Here is a 12066-nt window from a genome sequence, read left to right as displayed (position 1 = left end):
TGAGGAGGATGTCGACATGTTTTACTACTGGATTTAACAAATACTTCCTCCCTGCCCAAAGCTGTCATTCAGCTGTTTCCCTCTCCTACCCGACACAGCCCTGTGGCCTTCACAGTTTGCTTACAGCACAAATAAACAACCTGTTGGAAAAGAATTTTTTTGTTTCTTTAAAGAGCTAAACTGGGCTCCAAGTGGTACCAGTGAAGCAGACAGCTGCTGTAGAGGAAACTGCTAAAATCCACCGCAACCGTTCCTGCTGGTATTTAACAATGAACATCTCTTGATAGAAAATAAAGTGAAACAGTTAATAATAGAAACCTCGGAAGCTTGTTCAATAGGGTGTTACTTATTTGCAAAACCTAGGTTTGTTTTAATTAAAAACAGCACTATTTCCTACCTTTTTTTTTTTTTTTCTTTCTTTCTTTCTCTCTAACCATTACTCTACGACCTTTGATGGGACCGCCGGTGGCGGTTCATCCCTGTTGCTAGCAGGATTGGAAAAGAAATCACAGCCTACTTGCTAGCTCTGTGCAAAAGAGTTTTCCAGTGCAGCGATGCCCTGAGGAAAAAAGAAAGGGTAGAAATTGGTGTTTGGAGCTGCCCACGCATCTCATGAGTCACGGATGGGCAAGAACGGGTGGACAGACCCAGCGGAGTCCGGCGTGCTGTGGAGCCTGCGCAGCACAGTGCTGCTGGCGGGGACCTGCACGGTCCCAGCCCTGCTCCCGTGTTCCCAGGCTGGACTTCAGGAGTCCCGTCGGTGCTTCTTCTGTTCGTGGTACTCTGCTATTTTCTGCTGGAAATACGCTGTGGATGAGAGAAGGCTGCTGGTGAAGCGCTGGGGCTGGGGATGCTGCGTCCTGGGGAGTGCGCATGCCCCCCGGGAGCCAGGCGGCTGGGCTGTGGGTGACTGCACCCAGGGGGTGGTTGCGATCGCTCCCACCCCTCTCACCCACCCAAAAAGAGCTTTATTATGCTGGGTTAGTGTAAGGTTTTAACCCTTGTGCTCACTCCAGTTTTTGTGGTTCCTCTCCAAGCACCAAGGGAGAGCAAGAGCAGGAGACCCTGGGGATGTGGGTAGCCGAGAAGGTGACAGAGGCTGGGAATGCGATGGGAGGGCTGGGGTTGTGCCATCCCTCTCCCCCAACCCCGGCAGACCCAGGTCCGTGTCTGCCTGATCAAACCTGACCTAAAAGGGCAGAGTGAGCGGCGACCAAAGTCGTGCTGGGCTTCGAGCCCCCTGGGCGGGCTGCAGGGGGGCTGGAGACCTTGGCCACCTTGGGGGTGGCAAGTGCCAGGCCAGGATGTCCCTGTCCACTGGTGGAAGGTTTGGGTGGCTTCCTCAACCCCCGTCACCCCGTCTGTCCTTGTCCTGGGCTGGGAGGAGGCTCAGCTCTGCCCAGTGCCCTGTACATCCCCGGGAAGGGGAAGGACCAGCCCAGCGGCCGCAGGTCTGTGCCCGAGCTGGTGGCAGGGATGAGGCAGGGCTTGCAGGCAGGAGCCAGCTCCCAGCTGCTGCCTGCATCCAAGCCAAATATTTGCGCTGCTACTGGCATGTTTGCCGAAATGCTGAGCTCTCAGCAAGCCTGCCCTGTTCCTGGTCAAGCAACAAGATCTAAAATGAGCCCAGGGATTTTTTTTTTTGATCGCTTGACAGGGACAGAGAAATGCAGCTCGTGAGAGCACATGGGTTCTACTCGCTGCCCTGAGCATCCTCAGCCTCAAGCTGCATCCCTCTCCGGGCACAGGGCATCTTTCCCTTCCCCGAATAGCCCAGGACTTGCAGAGCTCACCCAGCCAAAGCGGGAAGGGGAGAGGGGGCTGTTTACCTTCCTGTGGGATCCTGCTCTTTTCTGCTTCCTCAATAAATAGGGAAAACATGTTCGTCTTCACAAATTTCTTCACAAACTTGCGGCTGGTTTTGGAGGTGATGGCTTTGCAGAAGGCTCGCTCCTGGAAGGTGCCCGAGCCATTTTTACTCCACTTGATGTGCGAGGGGTAGTGGCCAACCATTCGGACGAAGAATTGCACGAAGGCTTCAGAGACAAGCGTGTTCACCTGCTCGGATGCTGGAAGAGGACACGGAGCACAAGAGGTGGGGTGGGACCTCTGAACCAGAAAGGACAGGCTTATTTTAACCTGGCTGGTCCACAGTCTGTGCTTCCATCCCATGAAATGGCTTAAAACTTCCCTCTGCCAGTAAACAAAGATCAGACTGATCTTGCTGAGGGAGCACTGGCTGTGTTTGCTTTCCAAGGTGGTGGCACCTTTGTGGGCCAAATATCAGCAAAACCTGATTTTTTTCAGCAGAATTAGTTGTTCCTGCTCTCGTGTTTCGCAGGACGGGAAAGGCCAAAGGGTTTCCCTCCTGTGGTGGCATTTTGTTGCAAATGGGGGCAGAAACATCCCAGGCCAGGTCCTATTAGGAAAATAATTTTGCTGAGGGCCCCAGTCATGTGTGGAGGGCAGCTTGTGTGTGTTTTACACATATATAAAGGGATGTCCTTACTGTGTATGTTGTTGTTGTTGTTGTGCCTGTTCAGAGATGTCAGCATCTCATTCTGCAGCTTGGTGGGCAAGATCTCCTCCTCATCGCCGACCTAGAAGGCAACGGGGCCATGAAGGACCCGGCACCGGTGGGAACCCAGCTCAGGTGGCCGTGACCAGCAGCTGGTGCAGCCCATCAGTGGGGCTTTCTGCAGAACTCATTAATTAATTATCATTGCAGGCTGCTGCAGCGATGCAGGGAGTGGGATGACCAGCACAGGGACCCTGCTGCTCTGGCTTACGACAAGGCAGCTGCAGTGGTCGGAGACATCCCTTCATGGGACATTCCCCCTGGATGGGTGACACTGAGGTGTGTCTGCCCCCCAAATGTGGTAGCTGGCACCGAGGGGAAAGAGGCCCTTCCCAGGACCACCCAGGCCAGCAAGCCCACCCGCAGCCCCGCGCCCTGCGCAGGGGGACCCACCGCCTGGAGGATCTTCCCTTCGCAGAGGTCAACTATCAGAGCCTGGAAGAGAGCAGAGAGCGACGTGTTTAGCCCTACCAAGGCATCTGGGCTCCCTCCCACCCGTTTTGCCATCAGACCAGTGTGTCCGCAGCCCACGAGGGTGGCAGGAGAGGGACGTGGGCAGGGGGTACCAGGGCATCCCCCAGAGACCGTGTTTGCTGCAGGCTTGGTGGCTTATCCCCACTTCTGCAAGGCTGGGATGATGCCAACAGGCAGCCTGGCCAACAGCAGCTCCCCAAGCCCCCCAGGGCAGGGCTGTGGGTCCTGGGGTGGCTGGCAGCACCCAGGGGGATGCAGAGGTGTTGCCCCAGGGGCCAGCAGGAAAGGAGATTGAGAAGCCCCAATCTCCAGCCTTCCTGGATGGGGAAAGGGCACAACCAGAGCCTCCAGCCTCGGAGCCAACCCAAACCCAGCGTCACAGACTAACCGCTGGCTCCATCCAGATGCTTTCCCCCACCCGGTTGAAATACCTCCTCCATCGGCTGGTCCAGGACCCGCTCCAGGTGCCGCATCTGGATGCCAACCATGAAGGGTGTGGGGCAGCAGACAGTGTCGAGCAGGCACTCGGGGACCACGGGGATGTAGGTGTGAGCCCAGGTGAAGGGGTAGAGGAGAGCAGCCACTGCGTGGATGCACTGCGACAGGACGCTGCAGGACAAGGAGCCACCATGGGGGCATTGCATGAGGAAAGGTGATTTCACCCCTCGAGGGAATATCCCACCCCAACCTGAGCTGCATCCTGCGCTCCTTCAAGGGGTTTTATTGTTTGTTTGGTTGTTTTTTTTAAATAAACAGATCAGGACTCACCTCAGCTCCTCTGCCAGGAAAATAAGCCGTCGCTCCAGCACAGCGGAGGCGAAGATGTGCAGGATGAGGTGGGGGCTGAGCCGCTGGAGCAGAGCCTGAAACTCCACGTGCTCCAGGTGGGCATCCACGGGCCGCGTGAGCTCGATGAGCTGCCAAGGGAGAGCCACCAAAACCCAGCTTAGGAGGTACAACACCCCCCCGCGCCCCCCTGGCCCCCCACGAGGGTGATGTGGGAGTAATTAATGACCCAGAGTTTGTCCCTCTGGAAGGGACAAACCTCATCTTGTCCTGCTTGGAGGTTTGGGCTGTGCAGCGCTGAGGATGCAGGGGAAGCCAGCAGTGATGTGCGCCGTGGGCTTTACTGGTTTGGGCTCTGCATTTTTAACCAAAATGCCTCTTTTCTTCAGCGCTCACAAGTCCCTGGTAGGAGATGGAGAGGGACGTACCCCCGCCTTGGTGTCTGCCAGCTCATCTGTGAGCAGCAGCTTCCAGGAAAGGCAGGAGGGATGAGGGCATGACTTTTGCTATGAAAACCACAAAAGCTTCCTCAAAAGCCTCCCTGGCAGGGCCAGCTCGCCTGTTCCTAGCCAGGATGGCCCAAAAGTGAGTTACCTGCCGGGTATTTGCAGGTGGCCTGTCTGTCCTGCTGACAAGAGTCTCCCAAACCTGGTTGAAACATCTGCTGTGCTGCAGGCAGCCCTGGGACGGTGACCGCTGAAGGGTTAATAGGACTGTGCAGCTCATGACGAAGCCTTGGCCCCTCTCCTCAGCTGTAGAGGGGGGAAATCCCCCCCCTCCACGTGCCAGGCCACCTTGCCAGCAATGCAGCATCTTCCCAGCCAACAGCATAAGGCTTGGCTGGGCTCCGCAGCCCCATTCCAGCACAAATCCTGCACAATCCCCAGCTCCCAGCCCATACAGTACCCAGGATTTATTTTCACCCCTTTTCCCTGTTTTCTCACTGATCTCCTTGACTTGCTTTCACCCCCACCCAGAGCCCCAAAGTGCAGCTCTTTCGAAGAATGCCCTGGTGCAGCCTCCTTCCCCATCGCCCCCAGCCGCCATCCACGCGGCCTGGCCCACAGCCAGGGCGTTGAGCAACCTGCAAACCCTTGCACAAGCCTTCCTGGATGAAGAAATCTCTTGCAATTCGACAGCTGGCTGCTAAATTGTACTAAGGAAGAGGGGTCTTGCTCTCAGACCCACCCTGGCAGGATGCAACCCTGGGGTGCTCAGCACTGAGGTTATTTTGTCCAGTGCCGGGGCAGACCCTACCCATTTTTCTACCCCAGCTTTGCCACAAGAGGAAGAAAAAGCCAAGTAAAAGGCTCTGCCCGTGCGAGCCTGGGCCGTGCGTGGGCGAGAGGAGCCCCGCGGGCGCTGTGCCCGTGTCAGATCTCCTCTCCACAGGTGAGGGCTGGGCTCGCTGCATGCCTGTGCCGCTGCGGCTGCTCGCTCATCATGCTGAACTGGGGTGAGTGTCGAGGCTGAGAACTGAGCACCACGGTGCCGAGGGGAGGCTGCAGCCCATGACACCCCCACGACAGCCCCGGCACCCCCACGCACCCCAGCAGCCCTGCCTGCTGCACCCCGAGGTGTGAACGCGGGGTCCAGCGGGGTGCAGCCAGCTCCGCTCCAGCCCCGGCGTGCTGCCCCGCTCGGACAAGCACCGGCACGTTCGGAAACAGCGTCCGGGAAGTTTTGTGCTGGCGGCTCCAGCCCGAGGCTGAGGGAGCTGCAAAGATGGGGCAGCATCACCTGTGGGTGGGCTCCATCCTCATCCTCACTGCTTGCTGCTCTTCTCCTGGACCAGGAGGGAGGTGGCACCCATGTTCCCAGGGCAGGAGGCCCCCAGCAGCCTGACCCACCACCCACTGCTCCAGTGAGCACCTATGGGTGCTGCAGATGGGGAGGATGATCCCAGAGATAGCCCAGGCTCCTCACATCAGAGCAGCCCGGGAGGGGCCGCTGAGCCCCCGAGACCCCTACCAACCTCTGTGCCTGACTCAGGGATGAAGCTTTTAATGGTGACACTTTTCCCTGGAGCTGGGAAGGGTGATTCCCGAAGGCCCTGCATGAAGGGGTAAATCACAGCCATGGAGATCTGGCGCCTCTTCTCCACCTCATCCAGGATCTGGGGGAGAAAAAAAATGAGCTGGGAAATCCCAGCAGGCAACAGAGTGGCAGCCTGGGCCAGCGCCGTGCCAGGTGGTGCCACCACATCCCTACCTTAGAGAAGAGCCCGAAGCAGCCCAGGCAGCTGATGATGCAGAAGACCTCAGGGAGGCGGACGCCACGGCCGGATGGCTGGAAGAGGATGGGAAAAGTGTTGGAGCATCGTCCACCCTCACTCTCTCCCCAGAGATCCCCCCCAGCCCCACTCTCTCCTGCTAAAATACCCGATCACCCGCTGGGGATTTTCAGAGCTGGAGCTCAGGCCAAGGATGCAGTTGATGCTGTAAAAGCAGAGGGTGTCCGGAGAAGGCAATGGCATATTCCCAAACTTTCCTCCCCCTGACACACGTCCTTTGAGATGTCCTGCCCCACCATCCTTGGGGCTAATCCTGCCTCCTGCTGGAACGGGGACCATCGAGATGAGTGCCCAGGCTTTTTTTCCCTTTCCAACTGGACCATCCTGGGTCCATTTGCAGCGCTCCAGACGTGCAGTCCAAACAGCCAGAGCTCAGCCCTGGCTCCAGAAGTGGGCAAGTTCCCCAGGGAGTGCAAGGGTGGTGGGGTCCAGCAAATCACCAAGCTGTGGCGTATGGCCCTGCGGCTTTATGGCCCTATTTAAGCAGGCTGTGCATAAATCAGCAGCCAAGGAAGACCTCCATCACACCTCGCAGCCCCCCGAGCTGGCCAAATGCATGAGCTGAGAAAGGCAGCCCCCGTTCAGAAGCAGGTTCTGGGGATGGGGCTGAGGGCACCAGGCTCTTGGCACCTGGGTGGGCACGCACACATCCCCATCCCAATCCTGAGTGGGATTTGCAGCCACCCTGAGCACTGCGGCCAGGGAAAAGGAGCCAGGGAAGCTGCAGGAGATTGGTGGGGTGGCAGCGACCACTGGTACAGGGAACGGCACCTCCCAACTGCTGCATCTCCTGGCTGCATTTCAGACCAGCCCTGGGCTACAGCCAGCACTGCTTTCCTCCATCCAGCACCCAGATGATGCCTCAGCAGAAGAAAGCTCCAAAAAAATCCTTTGGGAACCCCCTTGTCATCATCTTCGTCAAGGTGAGTGGCTTTCTAAGGCACATGCCCAAGAGCTGTACTCTGGGCATGGCAGAAGGCATCATGTCCCACCACGGGGATGGGGTGGCACGGCCAGCACCGACCCAGCGATGGGCGGTGGGGCGGTGGGATGCTCTCACCAGCAGCCGCCTGCAGTAGCCGATCTTCCTGCTGCCATCCACATTGGTCAGGACGAAAGAAAAGGTTTCGCTGCAAGGAGAGACAATGCGTGGGGTCGGGACGGCCCTTGCAGCCCTCAGGGGTGGGCAACCACTGCCGAGACCCCGCAACGGGGTAGGTACCTGGTGAACTCGGTGACGGGGGCCCAGTTGTTGCCATCAGGGAAGCAGAAGAGGGGGATGGCTTGCAAGAGGCGTTCCTCCTCCTCCTTCTGGCCCTTCAGCAAGTTCTCACGCTGGAATGAAATGATGCCAAGAGTCAGGGTGCTGGAGGGTGCCTATAGTCCCAGGGGATGGGGTGGGATGGGGTGTGTTCCAAAGCAGCCCCCAGCTCAGACCAAAGCAGAAGGTGCCTGCACATCCCTGGACAAGCATCTCCCAAAAAATCCAATTTTTGACTCTTTTACCCCATGGATAATGGGGCAAAGCAGAGGCACCCAGGGCCCCCTCTGCGAACCTAGGGTCTCCTCCTGTGCCACCTCCCCAGGGTGTGATTTCACTGCTGTGGTCTCCCCTTTTGGGATAGGGGGACAGTGAGCACCCCTCAGATTTTTCTCCTGGTCTTTGTGGCCCTGGGCTCAGACCACAGGGAAGGACCGGCAGGTCCCAGCAACCCCAACCCATGGCAGGCAAAGCCCTGGGGTCTGGGTCTGCATCTGCAGGGCACAGGGTATTCTTCTGTCTCCTCCCCTGGCTCTAGTGATGGGGAAGAAGCAACAATCCCTTTTTCTCTCAATTTGGAAAACTCGTCTTCCTGGAAAGATGGGAGTAAATACCTTTGGGAACTGGTAGGTTATCTTGGGTTCGTAATGTCCGTCTGATGTCTTCTTCAGTGACACCACCACCAGGTACTCGAAGAAAAACTGCCCAGCAGAATAGACAGAGCTCCGTTCTCCTGGCCTCTGCGGCACCCGTGCGGGGTTGCTTTCTGCAGCAGAGGCGTCCACTTTTGCTTCTGTAGCCAAAAACCAACCAAACAGAAAAACAGAGCAGAGTGAATGAAAGGTGGGAGCTGTCCCAAGGGCAGGAGAGGAGTCACAGAGCGACGCAGGAGCAGGGCAAAGTGGCTGGAAGGAATTGGCACCTGGTGCACAGGGTGTTTCGGTCCCTGGCAGTGAACAGCTGGGGACACAGAAAGGCAAAACGGCTTTTATGAGTCTTCTGGGGAAAATCAAATTGCCATCAGACACTCCCAGCCCCGCTTTGCCCCATTCCATCAGGGGCAGAAGGACGGACGCCCAGAGCGAAGCCAGCATGTGTGACAGTGGAAAGCAGACAGTCTCTGCAGAAAGCATCTGCGGGAAGGTGTGGGAATGCTTTTATAGCAGCTAATCTTATTCCCTTAGGGGGAAAAACAAGCAAACAAACAGCACAGATCTTGTCTGAGCACCTCCAAAGGCTCCAGTAAGATGAATCCCAACCTCTCCCTGCCAGATGTCCTCAGTCCTGGGAACTGCTGATTGCAAATGAGATGCTCGAGGGTATTCCCTAAACCACAGCTCCCAAAGTATAGCAGTTCCCTGAGATTACATCCCATTTCTTGTTTGGGCAGGTGGGGAGGATGGCTGGCGAGCGTAAGCCATCATAACTTGAAAAACTAGAAAGAAGAGTGAAAGGCGCCCAAGCCGGCATCGCCAAGGGTGCTGGGATGGTCATGGTGGGGCAGTGAGCCCCGGGGGCTGGGAAGGAGAGGAGCTGAACGCCGACGGGAGGCTGGAGCCAGGCTGTGCCGCAGCTCTGCCCTCTCCCAGCAGCTGCTTATGACTCTAAACCCCCGGTCCCGGGCCCTGAGACTGTCCTGGGCTTGGTCTTGTCTCTGATTATGGTGGGAACAGAAATGCTTGAGCTGCTCCTAGGAATAACAGGCAGGAAAACAATTGTGTGGCTGGATGAAATAACCAACTCCTGCAATTTGTCTCCACATCCTGGAGTTTGGCTCTGGGCTCTTTTACTTGTGCTGCAGTTTGGCAGGGCAAGGCATTGGCCATGGCCGGCTGCTCCCATCGTCCTTCTTCCCCGGTGCATGACATCCTCCTCCAAAAGAGTGCTGGTGGACAACCCATCCCCGTATCCCTCTGGCTCCGTAGCCACCTCTTTTAGTCTGGAAACAACTTTCCAGCCTTTGCTCTAGGTCATCATGGGCCAACAGGAGCAGAAAGCTCATCCGAGGAGGTGACACTCACAGTCCCATCATGGGATGTCCATTCCCAGGGACCAGAAACGCCTTTTCCAGGTCGGGGTGGGGAGATGCACGAAGCCTCACCCGTGTGCACCCTGAGGCTGCTCCACCTCCACATGCAAAGTCCTTCCTCTTGGCAAGGTGCAAGTCATCCCAAAGAGGTCCCTTTGCAGCAGGGGGAAGCCCAGGAGCATCCTGAGGATGAGACCCAGCTGCAGACACCTCTGGTTTGTCCTCAGCAGGGATCACCTGGATGACAGCTCAGCAAGGAGCCCCAGGCCAGGGAAAAAAGGTTGACAAGATGCTCTTTGCTTCTCCTGCCGCTCCCTGGGATGCTCCAGTAATGGCTTCAGTCCAGTCTCACCTACGGGGCCAGGACCTCTTGGAACCAGGCTGTGCAGCAAGGAGGGCTGCCGGCATCCCCCATCCTCGCTGGGCACCCGTGTCTGTTGTTTTCCCATCGCAGCTTGCCAGGGTAGGGTGAAAGGCCAGCTGAATCCTGCCTATCCAGTCCCGTCCTGCATTTCAGAGAACAGAAGATGCACTCTCAAGCAAGGGCTGGATTTGCATCTTGTCCATGGGGTTTTCAAACAGCCAAGTACAACCCGCTGCTCCAGGGAGGCCAGTCGTGCCAGGCTGCGGCTCTGCCCCTTGCAGCTGGACCCGCGGGCCTGCCTGCAGCGAGCCGGTGTGGCGAGCCCTGCCAAAAGCGTGGTGTCACCCAACAGCGCTCCCCTGCACCAGGTCTGGCCACAAAGCCCTCATTGGCAGAGCCTAAATCCCCCTGAGACCGTAACACCCCACGCCTGGGCTGGAAAACGAGCTCTGGGGATGTACAGGACCATGCACCGTCACGCAGCGTCAGATGGGTTTAATGTGGCATCAGGGGTTCCAGCACTCCCCAAAACCGGCAGGATTCCCAGTTCCACATGTGTCCCGGCAGCATGAGCCACTGTCACAAGAGCTTTGTCCAACTTTCGCATAGCCCAAGTGGGAAGACTTGGGGACCACCCCACAGTCCCCCCAGCAGCAGGAGCAAGGAGGAGAATGATCCAGGTGGCCAGGGGGGCCCACGCAGCTCTGGGATGGAAGGGGGCTGCTGGTGCTGAGGATTTTCACCCGCCCCTGTGCTGGGCACGGAGAGGGCAAAGGCTGCCGCAGTGCACTCCAGCCCACGCAGACATGGCACCGCAGCTGCCAGTGGTAAAACAAAAACACATTTTCCTGCACGAACAGCCTCCCTGACCAGAGCTGGGTTTCCTTATCAGCCGAGGGCTGAGCCCCACGCTACGATGCGGCACAACCTGTTTCTTTCCTCCTGGAAAAGTCCCGGGCTGCTGTGGTGTGCCGGAATCTCCTGGCCTGGCACGAAGGTTTGTGGCGCTGATCCGGTGCGCAGCCGCCCACCTGCCCGGTCGAGAGGAAACAGCTTCGGTGTTCTCACACCTCTCCTGCTGAGCTCCAAACCACATTCATCGCACCCAGGGCCAGAGCCAGCCAGCACAAAACAGACGGGGGGTAGGGTGGTGTTGCAGTGACCCCCCCAAAGCCACAGGTTGCCCCAAGGCTTGAGATGCGGTGGGCCAGGGAACGCCGAGAATCCATCCCGTAGCTCGGAAAAACTCACAAATCCCCAAGGACCCATTGCCCGCAGCACTGGCCTGCCTGGGGGGCACCGTGCCCTCGCTCGGAGCCCCGCAATGCCGCCCGTGGTGGGCAAAGGGCTGGGAAAGCTTAGGGGGCTGTGGTGGGAGGGGCTGCCCCGGGGAGGGGGTGAACCCCTGGGGAGGGGGCACACTCCTCCGGGACGGGGTGGGCTCCCGGGGTGGGGTGCAGCTCCCGGGGAGGGGGTGCACGGCTGGGGGCTGGGGCGAGCCCCGGGAGATGCGGTGACCCCCGGGGGCTGGCGGCCCAGGCTGGGCTCCGCAGCGCCTACGGGCAGGGCTGGGGGCCAGCGCGCCGCTGCCGCTGCCGGTGCCGCTGCCGCTGCCGGTGCCGCTGCCGCTGCCGGTGTCGCTCCCCGGAGCCCCGGTCGGTGCCACCCGGCGCGGCCGCGCTGCGCCGCCGGGCAAAGTCCCCGCTCCGACGGCAGCCGTCGGCTCCCGCAGCCGCCGTCCTGGGGCTGGGACCGGTCCCGGCACCGACACCGGCACCGACACCGACACCGGCACCGGCACCGACACCGGCACCGGCACCGACACCGGCACCGGCCCTCCCGGAGCCCGGCGCGGGGCGGTGCTCCCCGGCGGCCCCTCCCGACCCTCACCTCTGCGGCCGGAGCGCCGCAGGCTCCGTCGGAAGAAGCTGCCGATGGAAGCCATGGTGGCCCCGGTGCGGAGCGGCGCCGGTGCGGAGGCGGAGCGGCCCCGTGCGGAGCGGCCCGGCGGGGAGCGCTCGGCTTCCGCCCGCCGCGCTTTCGCTTTCCCGGGGGAGGGCCGGGCCGGGCCGGGGCGGGGAGCGGAGGAGGAGCGGGGAGCACCTGGCACCGGCCGGGGCATCGCGAACCCGCCCCGGGAGCGGGGGTGCGTGGGCACGGGGAGGCCCCGGGGGGCCCGGGCAACCGGGAGAACCGGCCATGGGGGCTTGCCCCGGGAGCAGCGGGCACGGGGGCACCGGGAATGGGGGAGCAGGGAGCACCCCGGGGTCCGGGGATGCCA

General features: G+C 59.5%; 1 protein-coding gene across 1 annotated transcript; it reads right to left on the bottom strand.

The window, feature by feature from the left end:
* DENND2D (DENN domain containing 2D) lies at positions 1–11865 on the bottom strand. The gene is made up of 12 exons (XM_055819914.1): positions 11676–11865; positions 8007–8185; positions 7354–7466; positions 7192–7261; positions 6050–6127; positions 5814–5954; positions 3821–3969; positions 3484–3661; positions 2972–3013; positions 2510–2600; positions 1830–2069; positions 1–807 (listed from the first exon to the last, which is right to left on the bottom strand). The coding sequence occupies exons 1-12, from the start codon at positions 11728–11730 to the stop codon at positions 746–748; spliced, it is 1398 nt and encodes a 465-aa protein (XP_055675889.1). The 5' UTR covers positions 11731–11865; the 3' UTR covers positions 1–745.
* Positions 11866–12066: the final 201 nt, after the last annotated feature.

Source organism: Falco peregrinus, chromosome 16 (assembly GCF_023634155.1).
Source record: "Falco peregrinus isolate bFalPer1 chromosome 16, bFalPer1.pri, whole genome shotgun sequence".
Taxonomy (NCBI): Eukaryota; Metazoa; Chordata; class Aves; order Falconiformes; family Falconidae; genus Falco; species Falco peregrinus.
This window is presented reverse-complemented; position numbering and strand designations above follow the sequence as displayed.